The following is a 21837-nucleotide window of genomic DNA, read 5'->3' on the forward strand; positions in this document are numbered from 1 at the left end:
GAAAGATTCACACCAGCGGTGGAACGCAAGCCCTTCCTCCTTCACAAGGCCAGACAGATAACGCCGTCTGGCAGAACTGGCTCTCACGGTCTCCCTAGCAATGTTTACTGCAAGCGCCAGAGCAGCAAGCAAGCCAGGATCAGAGAAGGGAACAAGCAAAACATGGCAGCTAGCTGACAACACCCAACAATGTCCTTCTGCCTTGAGGCAGGGCCAAAGATGGGTTTTAAGTGAGAAGCCCTCCCCTTCCAGGAATCACACAAGATTCATGACCCTGCCTGTCCAAAGGGAGTAGATTCTTCCAGAAGTAGAGACTGCCCCACCCTGGACCACGGGAGAATGGACATTTTAACTGCCAAAACTTGAACCCCACCACACACCCCAAGGCCTTGTGTACATGTTATCCTTTTATAACATTTATGGGGGGAAAGTGGTCCAACATGTTTTGATGAGGTTTTTGGTTTTTGTTTGGGTTTTTTTGCACAATACTTCCTCTGCTCCCTTTTAAGACTGGGCTTCTCTCACGGCCAACATTTCATTCTCCCTCTCTTCCCTCTCTCTACTTGCTGGGGGGGGGGGGGGAGACATCCAGCTTAAAAAACAGTTCTATGAAACTCTAAAGCTTGAATAATACTTTTCAGTGAAAAAGGTTCAGAGCACCCTTGAACATTTTTAAATGTATATTTGGCCAAATGAAAGTGTCACTTGACTATTGTTCTGTAGCAATTTATTCCTCAAAAGCCTCAGTTAATTCTTACTTGTTTAAAATATTTATAGACTGCCTTATCCGGTGAACTCAACTCTTGCTACAGCAACCAAAGCATACAACATAATAGAAACGTTGGGTATTTAAGTTGTTTATGTTTGAATACAGATGCCCTCACCACAACTGGAAGAACATTTAAAACACCTCAAAAGTGCAGGCAGGGCTGATCTCATGGAATCAGAACCAATTCCATGGAACAGACCAACACAACTGGACAATTCCAATTTGGTTGTGTATTTTGAATGTTCTTCAGGCTGCAAGAGAGCTGATGATAAAAAGTGGCCCCTGTGCAGACAGGTGAATGTCTAAAGAGCACCACAGAAAAGTGAACTGCAACAGAAACCGTTGCTCGTGGGTGGGTGCAGAGATCAGTGGTGAATCATCTGTTTTGCACAAAGAAGGTCTCAAATTCAATCCCTGCCATTTCCAGTTAAAAGGATCAGGTGCTGGGAAAAGCCTCTACCCAAGACCTCGGAGAGCCACTTCCATTCAGAGTGGCCTTGATAGATCAATGGCCTTGATACAGCAAAGACAACTTCATGTGTTCCTGGCATGCATCTTCACCCCACTAACGTTCCTGTTCAGAAGTTTTGCAGGTTTTTGTGAAGTTTCCAGAACCTGCAAAACTTGCGTAGCCAAAGAAAGGAGCTGGTCCCCTCTATCATATCACCCAAGGAACAAAGGTCAGGTCCTCAGCCCCAGTTAGCTGGAAGTGGAATGAGAAACCCTCCATTTCCTTTGGCATGCACACACACATACCCATTACTTTTGGTCCACGGTCACATTTTTCATCAAACAGTTTTGTAAGATTTTTAAGCACTAGGGACAAGCTGCACGGACAGTCGACAGCCCATGGGAGGATGAAAAGATCTGCCACCCCATCTTTCCTTCCTGGAACATCTTTCTCCTGCAATTTGACTTGCTGAAATCAGCATGTGAAAAGGTCTCATAGCATTCAGTCTCAAGCTCATGTAATCTGTTTCTCTCTGAGTTTTTATTTAGCTTATTGAAACATTCCAGTTAACAACTGCTATCTTATACACAACTTAGTAATGGGCTACCTGCACTTAAGCAGGCAAATGCATTAACGCCGTATCAGGCATTTAAACACCATGGGCTTTGGCGTAACCTTATCTGAAGGTCTGAGCTTAGCTGCCTTCTATGGTGAATGGTCGCTGGCTTTCATCTTGGGTAAAGGAGAAGCTGTGTAGCGAGTATCAATGATGCATACTCAGAGAACCTCACTAAGGTGTCAATGGCACACTTATCTAGGCAACAACTTCCGTCTTGTAGATTCCATACATACCGAGGAAGGGGCTGGAAGTGATCATAAGGCATGATTTCTTTAAATCCATCGCTGTGAATAAAACAAGCATTTACAAAATTAGTGGCAAAATAGCAAGTATTCTTTTGCCTACATGTTGTGTGCATTTGAATTTAAATACATACACGTGCATGCATGGAAGACACACATGGAACACAAGAGCCAGGGCGTGGTTACAGTGTTTAACTAGGACTGGGGCATTCAAAAGTTCCACTCAGCCAATGAAGCTCACTGGATAATGAGGGTCCAGCCAGCCACTCTCAACCCAGCCTACACAGGGTTGCCAACCTCCAGACGGGAAAATTCTTGGAGTTCTCCTGAAACTACAACTGATGTCAGGGCTACAGAGATCAGTTCTCTGGAGAAAATGGCAATTTCAGAGGGTGGACTCTGTGGCACCACATCCCTGCCAGGCTCCCTGCCCTCCACAAACTCTGCACACACACCCCTGACACCCCTCTGAATATTCAGGAATTTCCCAAGCTGGAATTGGCAACCCTACTGACAAGATCAAACAGAGGAAGGGGTAACTGTGCCTGGAGGAAGGGGGGGGGTGAAACCTTCTGGGAGGTGGCTAAGGCCAGGATCGTCAGGGCATCTTCTAGGAGTATTTGGTGTCCCCCTCCCCACCTCCACAGTTTTACTGAATTGCTAAAAATTATAGTTCTCAGATTTCAGAGTCAGAGAAAGGTCATGAGGAGCGCTGGGGGTTTGCCCCAATGACAGCAAAGAACTTTTATGACTATTAACAACTGCACCGATTTCTAAAAGAAAATAGTTCAGGAGACCAAATCATGCCATTTATCCTGGAAGTGCTGCTTCTTTTGTCTCTTGATCTCCAACTGAAGCATCGGCTGGGAAGAGTGCCAGCAGGATAGCCAGTGAGGGTGGTGGGAAATAACCTATTGGTTGGGGGGGGCGGCCTTGAAAGGCTGGGAAAATGCTTCACCCCACTGCTAGGGACTTATTTTATTCATTCTTTTATTTAAAACATTTATTACCCAACCTTTTTATCTTATAGGAACTCAAGATAGCTTACAGTGTAAATAATAATAAAATACAATAAAATACTTTGGAACTTGATTTCAGAATCCCATGGCCAGAGTCTGGGATGTTCTCTAGGAAGCTACCAAAGACTGATTGTTATCAAAGCTTCAGAACCTCTGCATTGGCTGGGCCTAGTGTAAAATTTAGGAGCCTGACTATATCTCCTTGCCTGGCTAACAGGACACCATGGCTTTTGCCTGCTACACTTCAAAATCGAGTTGATGTTGGCTCGGCGGGTAGAGCACCTGTGCTGTATGCAAAAAGTCCCAGGTGTTTAAGGGATTAAGGGATATGGGATATTGGAGAACACCTCCTTATGCCCTAGACCTTGGAGAGCCTCTGCCAACCAGAGCAAATAATACTGAGCCTGATAGACCAACAGTCTGATGCCATATAAGGCAGCTTCATGTATTCATATGGCTACAGAACACAGACTCCAGGTATACCTGCCCTGCAGCCCTGGACTGGCCATGATACCTAATAAAGAGGAGCAATAAGAAAGAGAACAGTCACCCCTTGGCATCTCAGCGCCTTCATTTTTATAGTACTGACATTAATGGCAAGTACTGCTATTATGTGTCCCCCTCACCCTCTTTTATGATGCTCCCATCCTACTTCTGAAAGACTTGGGAACTTTTTACAATCTGCATTCAAGTTTTGCCAGAGTGGGTCTGCAGAACAGGCCCCAGTAAGTTCAGAGCATCTTGGGGTCGCTTTCAACGATTACATTCAATCAGGATTAGAGGAAACAGGACAGTTTAGTTATAGGAAATGAAATCCACCGAGAGCATTTCCTTTTCTTCTTGGATAGGTCTTCGGCTTTGCCAGCTGGCATTTTAACGCAAGGTTCTGGGCTAGATACTGCCGTGTTATTTTAAGATACTTAGAGCAGAGCCAGGAAACAGCACCAGACGGTCCAACGGCCGGCTCGCCTTGAACAGCCTTGTGCAACTCAATACAGCCCAATATACACCGTGGCCTTTAGGAACTTGGCTATGGCATCATGTGGTCTTTGCACCACAAGCATCTTTACTTGGCACTGCATTTGTTTTATTGGAGGCTGTAATGCTCAACGGAACAAAAAATGGCTTCATTTCTGCATGGAAAGGAGGAAATATGATGCTATGGGCTTCAGGTGGGTCAGTGATGCCCAAATTAGATACCAGGCATCATCAGGAGAGGGCTGAAGCATGCCTTGAAAAACGCTGCCCCTGTGCTTATGCTCATAATTTTATATCATAATGCCTAATGTTTTATGCTCTGTCAAACGCTGAGATTTTCTGCTTCTGTGTTTTTCTGCTACTGGATTGTTATGTGCTTTATGCTTCTGGGTCTGAACATGCTTTTATGCTTCGGTGTTTCATTGGCTGGTTTGTTAATTTAAATAATTTTATTTTTATTATATTTGTCTTGATTTATTTTGTTTTTTGGTTTGGGGAGGGTTGTGTGTGCGTGTGTATGTTCATGTGCTTGTGAGCCTAGAAGTCATGGTGACTTCTGGTGACCTTTAGTGGGGCTAGGACATTTCAGAGAAGTGGCTTTGATATTATCTGCATCTGTGTCACAACCCTGGTATTCCTTGGAGTCTGCCCTTCCAAGTACTTGCCAGGGTTGCCCTGCTTAGTTTCTGAGATCTGACGAGATTGGGCTTGCCTGGGCTATCCAGGTCAGGGCATCTTGCTTTATTTTGTGAACTGCCTCTGAAGAGATGGCATATAAATGGAATACAAATGGAAGCATACTTTATTTGGTGCCCCCTGGAATCAGGAAGCTGCAGGTAGCTATGGTCCCCTCTTCTCTCTAACCATTTCTGCAGTAGTGAAATTCCCTGCATTGACATTTTTAAAACTGCGCATTATGTGAAATTTTCCACAGTAGATTTTTACTCACCAGGCACAAACCCAAAGTTTTCTCCTTCTTACCCCACATTTTCGGAACTCGCTAATACTGGGGATTCCGAAAATGCGGGGTAAGAAGGAGAAAACTTTGGATTTGTGCCTGGTGAGTAAAAATCTACTGCGGAAAATTTCACATAATGCACAGTTTTAAAAATGTCAATGTGGGGAATTTCACTACTATGGAAATGGTCTCTGCCAATGTTTTGGCAGCTAACATCGCCCTCAGGCAGGAAGGACCTGGATTCTTTGTCACAACCCACATTGCAATTGACAGGTCTGGAGGACTCACAGGTTCCTCATCAGTGCCCCAAAAGCACAACTTTGACTGACTAAGCATAATGGGAGAGCAGCATGCTATGACACGAGAAAGTGGGTTGTGTCCCCGTTTGGAAGGTAAATGCCCCACCATTGTCCCAAGAGCTGAATGAAAAAAATGTTATGTATCTTTTTGACCACAAGAGAAGAATGTGTCTCTGGTTTTAATTCAGAGGAGGAAATAATCGTGTTTCAGATATGAAGAGTTTGGGAGAGAGTAAACAGATTGAGAGACAAAGCCAAAACATGTTCAAGCATATATACCAAATGGGATTTGAAGCTCAAGTTTCTAAAAGTTAACACCATAGCCCTGATCCAGCAAGAAGGAGCCCTGCATGTAAAAAAAATTACAGGGAAATGTTCCTATATCTAATAGCCAAAGGCTGGTCCTCTGTGCAAACAGGCACATCTGTCTAATGGAGCCAACCACAGCCATAGCGTAGGTTAGGCACACATGGAGGAATCCCCAGGTTCACATAAAGATCTCACATTTTTAAAAAAACTAGTCTGGCTAGAATAGGAGGCTAAAAGAAGAAAGCAAAGGACAGGGAGCCAGAGTGAGTGGAAGCAAGGATCAGTAACAGCAGCGGAACAGTGGCCAGGCAAGGACATGGGATTTCCCCCTCCCCCAGGAGTCCTTGTATGTATGTATGTGTGTGTGTGTGTGTGTGTGTAAATATGTATGTATATATATGTGTGTGTGTGTGTATATATATATATGTGTGTGTGTGTGTGTGTGTGTGTATCTAAATGTCACAAACGTGACTACAACACAAGAAAAGTAAATTAAATGACAAGATGATGTACATAAAGATTGCCAGAATCTGACTCCTGCCAGATCCAGTTTCTAACTTGCAGACACTGGAGCCCAAAAAAAGCCACACAACTGCTGGATGCATTTCGACCTGCTGATCTTTTTCAATGGTATTGAGTTACAGGTGCAAGCAGAGATAAATCCAGGTAGAGCAAATCATCACCCTCTTGGGCTCATGGAGCAGATAGTAATTCGGGGAAGATCTATTCAGAGGAATGCCATTCGGGCCAGTTGGATTATTTTTGGAAAAAAGATCTCGTACACCAAATATTCTTTGTACATGCAGCTAAAGATGCATCACAATCCTGCTCATCAGGAATCAAATAACTTCATCCTTCTATTAGTGTGAACAGGAGAGACAAGTCTCCTCTGACTACTTTATTTATTATTTATTATTATTTACTTCACTCATGCCCTGCCTTTCCCCCCACACAAGAGGGATCCAAAGCAGCTTATGTTATGCCTCCCCCATCTTCTCCTTGCAAGAATTCTTTTTTTTTTTTAATCCCCGTAGGGATATTTTTTATTTTGCATGTACTACAAACTATAAAGAAATATAGGGGAGGGACTACAACTAGGGATAAAGAAAAGCAACCCACACTAGACTAAGATCCAAAGAGAAGGAGATCTTTTCACTGTTAGTAAATATGTTAGTACCATTAGTTTTATTATCACAATATACTTGTTGAGTTCTTGCTTATAACAATTCGCTTCTTGTATGTTATGTTGTTAGTTGTTATGAGAGAAGTCTCTGATCCTTGCAAGAATTCTGTGAGGGAGGTTAGGCTGAGGGCCAGGCTCACCCAGGAACGTTCCGTGGCAGAGTGGAGAGTTGAAACTGGGTCTTCCAGATCCAACAACATTGCCAGCATCAAATCACCCCAAAACCGATTCCCACGAACACACACACAGACAGGCCTCAACTAGATGAGCTGAACTGGCCAACTACAACTAGGCACATATTTCCTCAGCCCTCCTCCTACACATGAATGCAACAAGTAGTGTGAAGCAGGCTCTTTTTTTCTTCAGCAGAAAGCCTTCCCACCCCTCCCACCTCACACACACTGGTGGGATCTGTATATATTGGTCCCTGTGGTTGAACAGATTGTCTTTCCCATACTCTAAATGCACACTAGACAGATGTGGGGGGTAAGCACGGATGCTGCAAAAAGGATATCCAGGTGGTACTTTGGTATGCTAGAGCAACCTCAAATAGCAGCAGATGTTGCCACCCAGATAATGGGAGTGAGGAATAAGAGTGGAAGATACTAAAGAGTGGGGGGAGAGCAAGGAGAGCCAGGAAGAGAAGGAGGAGGTAGCAGGAGGAAATAAGTGGAGCAGGGTGAGAGGGAACAAAGTGGAATCATGGGGGATGCAGACAGTGTGAGTGGGGGGAGACGGGATTTTCCCCACACACACACACCTCATGACTCCTCAAGGGTGCCCACTTGTTCACAGCTATAGGGAAAAGTAAAGTTCTGCATGCACTAAAACCATTTCCAGCTCTGGATGGCCCAGCCCCTCTTGATAGGGATTCCATGGAGATATGCAGCATCTCTCCTCTTTTAGGTCCCCACAGAAACATACGCAGCACCCATCATGATACAGGTCCTCTGGCTAGTTATGTCAAAGAGAATCCTTTAGTGACTCCTGAGCAGCCCTAAACAAATGCTGACCACCAGTTTATACACTTGTAATGCACACCTGGACGGGCAGGGATCCATGTTACATTCCTTCAGCTTGGGCTTCGGTTTCTTATTTTCAGGGTAGTAATGGCAGTACTGATCTGGCACGACACGCTTTGAACGGATATCCATGCACTCAGCAGAGTTCAGCTGATAGCCTGGGGGGTGGGGTGAGAGGCACAAATTATAACAAACAAGTAGAGATCCGCACAAATGCATTAGGGTTTTTGTGTGTTCATCATCCTCTTCCACCTTGTCTTGCATCCCCCATATTAAGAACATAAGAACATAAGAGATGCCAATGTTGGATCAGGCCAAAGGCCCATCCAGTCCAACACTCTGTGTCACACAGTGGCCAGAAATACCAGTGCCATCAGGAGGTCCACCAGTGGGGCCAGGACATTAGAAGCCCTCCCACTGTTGACCCCCCCCAAGCACCAAGAAGACAGAGCATCACTTGCCCCAGAGCCCCTAGCTATACCTTGTGGCTAATAGCCACTGATGGACCTCTGCTCCATATGCTTATCTAATTCCCTTTTGAAGCCATCCATGCTTGTAGCACCCACCACTTCCTGTGGCAGTGAATTCCAAGTGTTAATCACTCTTTGGGTGAAGAAGGACGTCCTCTTTTTCCAAAGCTATAATATCCTTTTTAAGGTGTGGTGCCCAGAACTGCACACAGTATTCCAAATGAGGTCTCACCATTGATTTATATAGGGGCATTATTATATTGGCTGATCTGTTTTCAATACCCTTCCTAATAATCCCCAGCATAGCATTGGCCTTCTTTATTGCAGTCACACACTGTCTCGACATTTTCAGTGAGTTATCCACTACAACTCCAAGATCTCTCTCTTGCTCAGTCTCTGCCAGTTCAGACCCCATCAATGTGTATTTATATTTAGGATTTTTGGCTCCAATGTGCATCACCTTGCACTTGGCCACATTGAACCCCATTTGCCATGTTGACGCCCACTCGCCCATCCTTGACAGATCCCCTTGGAGTGCCTCACAATCCTCACTGGTTTTCACCACCCTGAACAACTTTGTATCATCCGCAAATTTAGCCACTTCACTGCTTACTCCCATCTCCAAATCATTAATGAACAAGTTAAAAAGCAGTGGACCAAGTACTGATCCCTGCGGTACCCCACTGCTTACCACCCTCCACTGAGAAAATTGCCCACCTACACTCACTCTCTGTTTTCTATGAACTAGCCAGTTTTTGATCCATAAAAGGACTTGTCCTTCTATCCCATGATTTTTGAGCTTACTTAGGAGCCTTTGATGAGGAACTTTATCAAAAGCTTTCTGGAAGTCAAGGTAAATAATATCTATTGGATCCCCCTTGTCCACATGTTTGTTCACCCCCTCAAAGAACACTAACAGGTTAGTGAGACAAGATCTTCCCTTACAGAAACCGTGCTGAGTCTGCCTCAATAGGTTTTGTTCATCTATGTGCCTACTAATTCTTTCCTTAATAATGGTTTCCACCAATTTACCCGGTATCGACGTCAGACTGACTGGCCTGTAATTTCCCGGATCTCCTCTGGAACCCTTTTTAAAGATGGGAGTGACATTAGCTACCTTCCAATCCTCAGGAATGGAGGCAGATTTTAAGGAAAGATTACATATCTTTGTCAGGAGATCTACAAGTTCACATTTGAGTTCTTTCAGAACTCTCGGATGTATGCCATCTGGGCCTGGTGATTTTTCAGTTTTTAAGTTGTCTATCAGTTTTAGGACCTCCTCTCTCGTCACCTCAATCTGACTCAGGTCTTTCAACACCCCTCCTGAAATCAGTGGTTCTGGAGTGGGCAAGCACTTCTCATCTTCCACAGTGAAGACGGAGGCAAAAAATGCATTTAGCTTCTCAGCCATTTCCCTATCATCCTTCAATACTCCTTTTACCCCTTGGTCGTCCAAGGGCCCCACTGCCTCCCTGGCTGGTTTCCTGTTTCTAATGTATTTGAAGAAAGTTTTATTGTTGGTTTTTACGTTTTTTGCTATATGCTCCTCATATTCCCTTTTTGCCTGCCTGACCTCAGACTTGCATTTTATTTGCCATAGCCTGTGTTCCGTTTTATCAGCCTCACTGTGACTAGCTTTCCACTGCTTAAAGGAATTCTTTTTACTTTTTACAGCCTCCATTACTCTGTTTGTTAACCATGCAGGCTTTTTCCTATACCTGTTTGTGCCTTTCCTAACCTGCGGAATATATATTTTTTGAGCTTCTAGGATCGTAGTTTTAAATAGATCCCAAGCTTCCCCAATTGTTTTGACCCTTTCTACTTTTCCTTTCAGTTTCCTCCCCACGTGTCCCCTCATATCAGAGAAATTACCCCTTTTAAAGTTAAAAATGGTTGTGTGAGTCTTTTTGGCCAATTCTCTATTTGTACAAATGATGAACTCAACAACATTATGATCACTGTTTCCAAGCGGTGCAATCACTTTTACATCTCTCACCAGGTCTTGAGTGTTACTTAGGACCAAATCAAGGATCGCCTCTCCCCTGGTAGGTTCCGTGACCATCTGCTCCATAGCACAGTCATTTAGAGTGTCTAGAAACTCAATCTCTTTTTCCCGGCTAGAACACATACTGACCCAATCAATGTGTGGGTAGTTAAAATCACCTATTATTACACAGTGTTTTTGTCTAGTTGCTATCTTTAAGGCATTCATCATTTTATAATCCTCCTCTATCTTTTGATCTGGTGGGCGATAACAAACTCCCAGTGTTAAGTTTCCTTTTGGCCCCCCTATTTCAACCCATAGAACTTCCAGAAGCGAATCCAATTCACTTAGCCTCTCAATCTTTCTAGACTTTATACCCTCTCTGACATACAGAGCTACCCCACCTCCAACCCTTCCCCCCCTATCCTTCCGATATAATATATAACCGGGAATCACTGTGTCCCACTGATTTTCCTCATCCCACCAAGTTTCAGAAATACCCACAATGTCTATTTTTCCCTCCTCCATGAACACTATCATGTGTGCAATTCCATAGGTACCTGCTACAAAGCACATAACATTCACATACCCCTTCCATATACATACACCATTTGTACATACCTTTTAACCACTGACTGACAGTGATAGCACTGTCAGTTCCACTTTTTGCCACAGCCTTTCATATATGCCCCACAATCTTGTATGCCAAGACTAGGGATGTGCACCTCAGAAAAAAAAATAGTATTTTCTGGATCCAGATATAAGGTTCCAAATACCAATTTAGTATTTAGTTCAGAGTCTTTTTTGGGATCCCGATATTATTCAGCTCCATGCTTTCTCCAGGGCAAAGAATAGCCAGAGACACAAGAGCAAGCAAAGCAACTCCTGGCAAAAGCATGGGACAATGCGGCAAACTTACTCAACAAATGTACAACCCAAGATTCCAACCCAATGCCAAACCAGAGAATCACCAAAGCTAAACCAAATATATCACTGTGGAAGCCCAACAAATATAAAATGAGAGAATCTGCACCAATGCACAAACAGAAAATCAAAGGCAATGTCAAACCCGAGAAACCACTACAAACAGAAAACCCAAAACTATGTTGATAGACCAACCAAAGCCATTAAAAATGACAGAATCAAAGCAAAATCAACATGGCAACCTGATACCAAGCCCAGGTAGACACAGACACATGGGGGGAGGGGAGTTCCGCGAGGCTTCAAACACTGGCTCCCAATATTCACAGTTAATCCTGAATATTTCTGGGATTTTCCAGGCCCATTTCCCAGTATCCTGGAAAATTCCAGATACCATCCAGACACCCAAATATATCTGGAAACTACTGATATGGTATTTTCAGATATATGTTTGGACTGGATATATCCAAATGCATATTCCTAATGTCCACAACATTCCTTAACTGTTCAGCAGTGGAACCAATGGCTAGGGGAGTATCATTTCAATCAACCTGAATCCTGGACTCTCACCAACAACAGCAACTCTACTGGCCCCACATAAAGTCAACCATACTTGTATATGATCGTTCAGTTTGGAAAGATCACAAACCATTTCATACAAAGAAACAAGTATTTAAACTTCTCATGATGAACTTTAAAAATTGGCAGCCATTAATGGAGTATTTCAACAGTGTTGCTAGCTAAGTGCTGGCACACACAAACCCCTAAGGAAATGAGGAAGGAGGGATAAATTCTGAATGTTTTACCATAGAGTTTTATCCGAACCCTAGAATGTCACCCTAATGTGGTGACATCATTTCCAGATTCACAGTGGAAGTTATGTCATGGTACTGCTGTGATGAGGATTTTCCACCCCCATTTTGCTCCCGATGCTCTATGGAGACCTGTGTGAGACCTGGCACTGCTATATTTGAACAATATATAATACAACTGCATTCAATCACACCTGTTGTGGTTGTCTTCTCTTGAACTGCCAGCCCTAGAAGTGCTCCCAGTGCCTTGGTCATTTGGGTGCTAAGCAAAGTGGGCTTGTGGGCTATTGTCAGCATGGGTGCCAGGAGTAGCCTACTCCACTGTACTAAACAGACAAATAAAATACACTCATAGCAAGTTATTATATGAAGCATGCCAAATCTACTGGCCTGTTTTGGTGTCTTGCTAGTCTTGGGTTGCTTTCCCCGTAGTTCTCTCCCCTGGCCAGAGCTAGGTGGAGGTGCATCCCCACCCAGCATCCCTTGGCAGTTTTTGCAGATTAGCAAAAAAGTATGCACCATGTCACTCTAAGGAGTTTGAGAAACAATTAAAACCTAAAAGCCAGATTCTCTGAAATCCAAAAATACCACTGCGCTTAATGTTACAAAACCCAAAAATATTTTTAAGAACATTCCTCCTAGCAGAGCAAAGGGAGTGAGGGCGAGGAGAGTAAGCAGTGCTGAAGCAACCAGTTGGTGTAAATTATCTATGTAAAAAAAAAAATCTGAGTTTTATGAGCCACTCTGTTATTTTCTTGCCTAGTGTATATTGGTGGAGGGGGAGAAGTATATTCAAATAACTGACTCAACATGTAGAGCAAATGAAGGAATGTTATTGGCATGTGATCTTAAGCACAAAAAAAAGGGTAGGAACCACAAGAATGAAACTCCAAAAGGGAACGAACAAACCCAAAGCCTCTGTTCCAGTGGCAAAAGCTCTGCATTGTTACATATTAAAAGTTTCAATTACAAGTCTCTCGGCTCAGCTAAAATCTCTTTCCTTAAGGAAGTGAGAACATGAGCAAAACCGAACTCAGAACCCATCGGCAGTATGGATTTCATGAGCCAACTCTGCTGAGCAAGCAAAAGACCCCAGCAAAAAATAAAATAAAAGTGAAATGCAAATACTGAACACTTTAACTGTTTATTTAAATATGGCTGCAATTTACAGGACATGCTTACTTTCTGAAATCCCCTGTGGCTTCACCACAAAGAGAACCAATGCCTGAGTGTGAGGGAGATAAGGGTTTTGAATGGATCTTGGGGTGAGGGTGCTCGGGAACTGCCCACAGGTCACCCTCACACTCAGGTGGCAGGGGAGACCACCTAGTAGCGGCTGCCCTTGTAGAATCCCAGATACCTGCCATTCCATTGACAGTCCTGATGTCCTTAGGCATCCAGGTAAATCTAAAAAAGTCAATGCTACTTCCCACCAAAAGGGTGCAGTTTATAGGAGCTATCAGACTCTGTCATTTGCAAGGCTTTTCTCTCTCCTCAGAGAGCAAGGGACATTGTCCATTGATCTAGTGACTCTATTCCAAAGGTCTGGACATGACATGCTACGGCAAAGCGAATCCAGTGGCTGCTGGGTCTGATGGCTGCCACCATCAACGTCCTTTTTTTTGCCAGACTGCACATGAGACCTCTGCAGCTGTGGTTCGTACGCAGGTTTCGCCCACAGAGTCATCCTCAATCCCTTCGTCTTGTCTTCCCACCATCCATTTTGGGCTCTCTGCTTTGGTGGACAGATCCTGTGAATCTCCTAGCAGGAGCCCCATTCCATCCACCCACGTTAACATGCTGACTACAGATGTGTCCCTCTGGGGATGGGGCGCAAATCTCAAGGGTCTTTGTGTGGGGGATCATTGGGAGTCCCATGTAGCACACAATCATATAAATTTCCTGGAACTCCTGGCAGTGCTGTATGCATTCAGGTCTTTCCGACACCTAGTGACTAAGCAAGTGGTTACAGTTCTGACAGACAACACCACAGCCCTGTGTTATATCAACAGACAGGGAGGTACGATCTCCTGGGGGCTATGTCGCCTAGCCATAGACCTATGAGTCAAGTGTCAATCATGGAACACGTTCCTAAGGGCTGCTCATCTGCCAGGAACACTGAACGTCCAAGCAGACTTCTTGAGCAGAGGAGGGGCAGCAGAGCACGAGTGTCAATGTGTGCCACCACTGCTGCCATAACCTTTGTGAAGACCCGAGGGGCCATGAATAATCTGTATGGGAGGGCTTTGAATTAGAAATGCTGGTTGCCTACCACAAAACGAAGGAAACGACCAAGCAAAACTTTTTTGAAAATGCAAATAAACCAACAAGATGGTTGGCATATAGGCTACGTCAACAGAAGGAGAGAACTTTTATCAAGGTCCTGAGGAGAGAAGGGAAGGAGATTTATACAAACGAAGAAATTAAAAAAGCTATGGAAGAATACTATAGAGCTCTTTATGGCAAGACCATAGTGGATATAGAGAAAATACAACGCTATTTACAGAAGCATAAGTTACAAAGATTTACAGAAGACCAAAGAAAAGTATTAAACCAACAAATTTCGATGATGGAAGTAGTAGAGGCGATTAAAAGACAGAATAGAGGGAAAGCCCCAGGACCGGATGGTCTGCCAATAGAATTTTACAGTATTTTCGAAGAACAGTTAGCTTTAATTTTTAAGGACATATGTAATTTGGCAAAAGAGCAAGGAACTATTCCAGAAACATGGAAAGAAGCTATAATATCATTAATACATAAACAAAACACCGATGAAAAAGAAATGAAAAATTATAGGCCAATATCACTGTTAAACGCGGATTATAAAATATATGCATCAATTTTGGCACAAAGACTGAAAAAAGTATTAGTGGAAATAATAAATAAAGATCAATCAGGCTTTTTACCTAAAAGACAGATGAGAAATAATTTAAGAATACTGATGAATGTATTAGAATATTATGAATCACATTGTGGGGGCGCGTGAGCGGAACGGCGTTGCGAGCGGGCGTTTCCTCGGGATGCTCCCGAGAACCCCGCTCCCTTTTCGCTCTTTTGAGACCCCCGAGCATTCGGGGGGCTCGCTTTGCCTCCTGGAGGGAGGGGAAGCTGCAGGGGGCGCATTCACGTCAATCCCATTGATGGCGATCGCGGGGTGTTGAGGTGCTGCCCCAGAAGCGGGAGTGAAGATGGGAGGAGGCATGGAAACATGCCTCCCCAAGTGGCGACCAACCGTCTGTTTTTAACTTAATTGCCAAGTACACATCAATATATTTTTCGCGTTTCTTCATGTTAAGATGAAAGGTGTGGGTTTTTTTGAGCCAAATTCCTTCAATTACGCCCAAAGTATCGGGAATAGCAGCTATGGAAGGACTGAGGGGGAGATGATTGCCGTGGTAATAAAGGAGAGAGAAGAGAGAGAGAAAGCTGGTTTACAGAATATTGCCATCCAAAAGAACGAATTCTAGAAGAACAAAGTATTGGAGGTTATTTGAACATTGAGGTATTTAAAGTTTAAAGTATCAATTTGGGAGGAAATAGAAAATGGCGCTGTCAGAGGAAGAAAAAGAGTTGGATCTGGATATGCTGGTAGAAGAACTTACCTATGATCAATTTAAACGATTTTTGTCAACGTCAATTAAACAAGCAGTGGAAAATGCTTGTAAAGATCTGTTTAAGGATCCACAGGAGGAGCAACATAACATAGAAAGTTATGAAGAACTTAAATGCCATTTACAAGAGCCCGTTGCAATACAGGGCGATTGCCAGGAGAGGGAGTCAGCAGTCAAGAAGCTTCTAATTATACAGGATGTAACAAAGGAAATGGCTGCTTACACAAGACAATATGAGAAAGATTCATTAAGACTAAAGAAGAAAACAGAAATGAAAAAAGGATATCTTATAAAAGCTGTTGTAAGAAAAAGGAAGAAGGGGATTAAAAACAAAAGGCCAAGAGACTTTGGAAAGGACTTTAAAATCTACAGAAGAAAGACAGATGGATTATGGAAAAGAAAAAAGCGAAAGGAAAAGGAATGTCTGGACTTAAAATTGTATGAGTACAAAAATTTAAGGCACAGATCGGAAATTAAGAAGAAGAAATTGGAAGCAACAGAAAACTGGAAAAAGAATTTGGGACAAGATTATGACCTAGAATTTAACCTTTCTATCTGGTAAACATGGGGTCTTAAGAAAGGAATGGATATTGTTTTTTCTTGGTATATGTTGAGATTGAATTGAAATAAGGAAGAAGGTGTTTAGGGACTGAAAATTTATTTGTGTTAATGGGTAGAAGTTATTGTGTATGGGATATAAGGTAATGAGTAATATATTGATAAGTAATAATGAAATTGTTGATTAGGGCTTGTTTTTTGTAGTATAGAGGGGCACTAATTAGTTGTTATAATATGGTGGTGGATTTTGTGATAAGTTGATTAGTAGAATTAAAAAGCTGTTGAGAGCTTAGGTATATTTTCTGTTTTATGTTTGTTATTGTCTGTTTTTTCTTATTCCCTTACCATTTGACAGGAAATTGTAAGAGTAATGCCACAGGGAGGAGAATGGTTAAGAACCTTTACAATAGGACCCCTCTTTGTGGTAGAGCATTGGAAATTATTTTTGTGGTAAGGGGGAAGAGAGATGCAAGGGAATTACAAATTTGTTTATGGTGTAGAACTGTTTTCTTTTGTATTTTTATTGCTATAAGTTGGTTAGAGAAGGGTACTGATAAAAATGAACTAGTACTAGAAATAATCTGAGGTGGTGTGGCAATATGTAGACTCAGCTAGGATCTAAAATATTAAACTTCTCGTAATGGAATGGCTCATAAGTGATTGCTATGAAAGAGTAGATATGAATAACGATAATGTTAGCTCCATGGGTAGGTAAACAACTTTTCACACAGAAAATTAAAGTCAGTGAATATCCCATACATTCCTCAGCACAATTACCAAGCTGAAGATGACCTAAAGCAAGGAGCAGTCAAATATTGGTTAAGAGCCGTGGATTCTAATCTGGAGAACCGGGTTTGATTCCCCACTCCTCCTCCACAGGAAGTCTGTTGGGTGACCTTGGGCCACTCACAGTGCTCTCAGAACTCTCTCAGCCCCACCTTCCCCACAAGGTGCCTGTTGTTGGGAGAGGAAGGGAAAGGAGTTTGTAAGCTGCTTTGAGACTCCTTTGGGTAGAGAAAAGTGGGGTATAAAAACCAACTATTCTTCTAAGTAGAGGTTTTCTTGTTTCAGAAAAATCTGAATGTCAACAATGAGAGGGGGATGGAAGAGTAGATATGAAGAACGAAAATGTTAGCTCCATGGGTAGGTAAACAACTGTATATTTATAGTGAATTATTATTATCAACTTGTTAACTTAGATAATATTTGAGAAATAATTGGGGGAGCTATCTAGAGAATCATGAATAGCGCGAAATGAAAAACTGATGAGGCAAAAAACGTAATGGAGAAGTGAATTGACGAATGTATGAACTCATTATTATTTGTATGGTTTGTTGATGAATTTATTAATTTATTATTATTGGCACGGTTTATTTTTATTGATGTGTTAAATATGTAGGATTAATTGGTTAACTTCTTTGTGAAAATTAATAAAAAGATTTATTTAAAAAAAACAATGAGAGGGGGCAGGAGAAAGGAAGATCAATTTTTGGTGCTGAAGTTTTTGGGGAACAAACCTGTGTGATGTTATGGTTGGAGTGCCAGACTAGAATCTGACAGACTCAGACATGGTGCTCATTGGGTGACCCTGGGCCAGTCGATGGGTTGAATCCTAGACTATCCGGTCCACTGAGCAACATCTGTAGCCTTTGTACAACTGAGGTGGCTCTTTCGTTAGCTGGAGGAAGGTTCCTTAGCCTGTGGGAAGGCTTCGAACTTTGCTCAGTGGAGTGGTGTCTACCAGAGTGGAGTGGAGTGGTATCTACCAGTGGAGCGGTATCTACCAGAGTGTTTCCAAACATGGAAGACCTTCCATGTGGAGCATGTCTTTCTCATCTCCAACTCCCTGTCACAGCCCAAAAATGCCTCCTGAAACGTTGTTCCTGGGAGACGGAAGGGACATTTGGAAGTGCATGAGGAAAGGGAAGGTGAGAAAGTTGTACTCTGTGAATGGCTGGATTTGAGTCCAGTAGCACCTTAGAGATCAAGACGATTTTCGGGGTATAAACTTGAGAATCAAAGCTTCCCTCATCCCTTCTTCCTTTTGCATCTGATGAAGGGAACTGACTCTTGAAAGCTCATACCCTGAAAACCTTGTTGGTCTCTAAGGGGGTCTTCTAAGGTGCTTCTGACCTCGACTCCTTGTGTTCTGTTGCAGACCAACATGGCTAGCCTCTGGAGAAAACAAAAACACTCTCAATGGAAATCCATTTGCTATGGAAACACTCCTGGGACTGACGTACCTGAAGGACCGCCTCTCCCCCATATGTGCCTGGAAGAGCCTTGCACTTGCTGGATCAACACCTACTGGTTACCCTCAGCCCAAAGGAAGTCCGCCTAGCCTTGACCAGGGCCAGGGCTTTCTCTGGCCTGGCCCCAACCTGATGGAATCAGCTCCCACTGGAGATCAGGGCCTTGCGGGACCTTTTATCGTTCCGCAGGGGCTGTAAAACGGGGCTGTTCCGCCAGGCGTTCAGGTGAGTCAGCAGGAGTCCATCTCAGTTGGCCTCCCTGCTCAAGTTCCCAATCTACTGAAGGATCCACTGATTCCACCTATGTGGCCCTAATAGGTTTTTTTTTAATGTAATTGCTGCTACCTTTTGGATTTGATTGTTTCTAATGTTTGTAATGTAATGTAATTTTATTATAACAAGTCTCCGACTCTGTTTTGCTGGGATCTGCCCGGAGCTCGTTTTGGGGAGGACGGAATAAAAATCCAGAAAAATAAATCAATAAAACAAACCCGTTTCTTCTCAAGTTTCACTTATATCACAGGGTTGTTATCAGGGTAAAAAGAGGAAGGGGGAACCACGGGTTGGATCCCACCGGCTTTTTCACTCCATCTCATCCAATCCCCCCCCCCTTATTACAGCCCTCCAACCCATGTGGTTTTTGTCTACACAGATCCCATAATCCCTAGCATGGCTTCTTCTTCTTTTTTGGCTGGCCAAAGTGGATCAATCACTCCCTTTCCTTCAACAGTGGAAATGCTGGCTCCATCCAGCCACATGTACCCTGTCCTGTTCTTCTTAGAGGGAAGAAGGAATACGGGTCCTGAAGCCTGGTCAACAAGCAGCCGTGCGGAAAATGACGGAGCCAAGCCAGAAGACGTCTACACCGGGCAGTGACGTCGTGTGCAATTAAATGAATATATGTTGTCTTCCCTTTCCCCTAAGATTATGAAAAAGAGAATAGGTATTTGACTGTTTATATGACGACAGCTGCAAGAATCTTATATGCCAAATATTGGAAAACTATGGTGATACCAACGAAACAGGAGTTTGTGAATAAACTTTTTGAAACAGCAGAAAATGATAAACTGACTCTAGAAATGAGATTAAGTAAAGAGTGGACATTTCAAAAAAATGGAAAAAGTTTTATGATTGGTATAATGCAAATGTAATAGAAGATTAGGCAATGATAGTGCAATGGACTTGAGAACACAGAAGATAGAAGAATGGAAAGTGGATGGGGTATAGCGAAGATGACCAAAGTGCACCTTGTGACTGCCCTTGGCTTGTTGAATCAAGTGAAGCGGCTACGCGAGAGCCTTTCTTGTGCTTCTTAAGCTTGATAAGCCGAACGTCCTTGCCCTCCTTATGTCTTTTGGAAGGAGTATGGGCTTCAGACTGTTGTGCCTGAATCGGGTGTTTCAGCACCGATTTTACAGCATCAATGAAGGTCGATGTTGAAGACATGACAATTGTCGCTTCCGACGCTGGCATCAACATCGATGCATGTCCAGACATCTCCTGAGATGATGGCGCCACTGGAGAGAGTGTGGCTTCCATCAGCGCCACTTGCAGTCTAGCAGCCCTATTTTTCCTGGTTTGCTTGGAGAATTTGGAGCAATGGGCACAAGAGTCTATTCGGTGTGATTCCTCCAAGCATAAAAGGCAAAGAGAATGTCCATCTGGGAGGGTGATCTTACTGCCGCATTCCACGCACCGTTTAAAGAAACCCCACCGTGCAGCCATAGGCTCGGGGAAGGGATGGTAGAAATAAAGTCCAACAAAACATTATCTAACTGAAAAACTTTCCTAACTAACTAAACTTGAATAAGACGAGGCCAAAAGGCCCAAAAAAGTATAGTTTTACCGACCGAAGCGGAGAGAGTCCTACCAGCACGGCAGTCAGAAGAGAACTGGCGGGATTGTCGCGCCCCTCCCGTGGTCATGCGCAGTGGATCCCGGCACGTGATCTGGGAGTGGGCACGAAAATTTCTTTTGCTTTCCATTATACCGATGGGGTCGGCGCAGGCACACTATATCCCAGAGGTGTGATGCACAGAGACCACGAAGAAGATCCAGCAGTTCTGGAGTGGGCAAGCACTTCTCGCCTTCCACAGTGAAGACAGAGGCAAAAAATGCATTCAGCTTCTCAGCCATTTCCCTATCATCCTTCAGTACTCCTTTTACCCCTTGGTCATCCAAGGGCCCCACTGCCTCCCTGGCTGGTTTCCTGCTTCTAATGTATTTGAAGAAAGCTTAGCTTCCGAGATCTGACCAGATTGGGCTTGCTTGGCTTATCCGGGTCAGGGTCTACTTCATTGATTACTGAACGTCCCATCTGTCGATTGTATTGGCTCACTCCGTCTAATCCGTCTTGAGTCCAAGTGAGGAGGGGGGGTGGGGGCTATAAATAATGTAAACAAGAACCCTGGCTTGCCAGAGGGGCACCGCAAGTTGTAGCTCAGAGCCACTTGTCCGCTTTCTGTTTGTTCTCCGCCATGGGCTCTGGAGCTGCAGAGATGGCCAGAGGGGTACAGGGTTCTGGTTCAAGGCGCCGCAACCTACCACAGTTAGCAAACCTGCTTCAAGTCAGGCTTCCTGGTTTTGGTTTGCTGGCCAATCCAGACACTGATTAGTATGCTCCTCCACCCGGCACCACCCCATCAGCCGGACCTTGTGTGGCTTTGGGCTCCCGTACCTTACAGTTCATGATCCCCTCTTGCTTGAAGCGTGTGTAGTACATGTCCATGGAGTACACCTCACTCCAGAGGTAGCCATAGTACTGGGCATCATAGCCTCCTGCCAAGTGGCCAAATGTGGCTGGCATGTTTGTACCTGGTAAAGGGCAATATGAGCAGAGGTTAATGCCAGCAGAGAGGACAACATGAGGGCAATAGATAGCAAGCAGAGGGCAAGATGAGCAGAGGTTAATTTGAAGAAAGACTTCAGAATCCCTGTGGGCCTCAAGACAGCTGGATCCAATGAGCTCTACAAGTTTCTGAAATACCCCCAATGTCTATCCCCCCCCCCAACACCAAGCATTTCAACCCCCCAATTTTACCCCGGACACTTCTAGCATTGTATAGAAACATCTATAATTTTCCAGGCATGCTAGGCCCACAGCCTTCCTCCTGCTGCCTTGAGACCTTGCTAGGCAGTCCATATTGTTTGCCACAGTCTCAGTGGACAATTCTAATCCATTTCCCTGTAGAAAAGTAACAGCAACAAGAGGAGTCTTGTTATATAGAGTAGCAGACTCCCAAACTTGTGGTATTTTAAACCTGACTCCAGTCAGTGGGATTTATAGTTCAAAAGTCATTTTTATATATGGGGACGGATTTGATATTAAATTATTATGTTAGTATGTTATAACTGTTGATGTGTGTTGAAAACTTTGGGGG

At 43.6% G+C, this 21837-nt stretch overlaps 1 protein-coding gene across 1 annotated transcript in view; it reads right to left on the reverse strand.

Moving 5' to 3' along the window:
- The window catches only part of LOC107107164 (ADAMTS-like protein 3), a 263683-nt gene that overhangs the window by 140308 nt on the left and 101538 nt on the right, over nt 1-21837 (reverse strand). The window contains exons 7-8 of the mRNA XM_015407420.1: nt 7869-8007; nt 2073-2123 (exon numbers count right to left, since the gene is read on the reverse strand). Of these exons, the coding sequence (XP_015262906.1) occupies nt 2073-2123; nt 7869-8007 (190 nt within the window). The remainder of the gene's footprint in view (nt 1-2072; nt 2124-7868; nt 8008-21837) is intronic.

Source organism: Gekko japonicus, unplaced genomic scaffold (genome assembly GCF_001447785.1).
Source record: "Gekko japonicus isolate JY-2015 unplaced genomic scaffold, Gekko_japonicus_V1.1 scaffold322, whole genome shotgun sequence".
NCBI classification, from domain to species: domain Eukaryota; kingdom Metazoa; phylum Chordata; class Lepidosauria; order Squamata; family Gekkonidae; genus Gekko; species Gekko japonicus.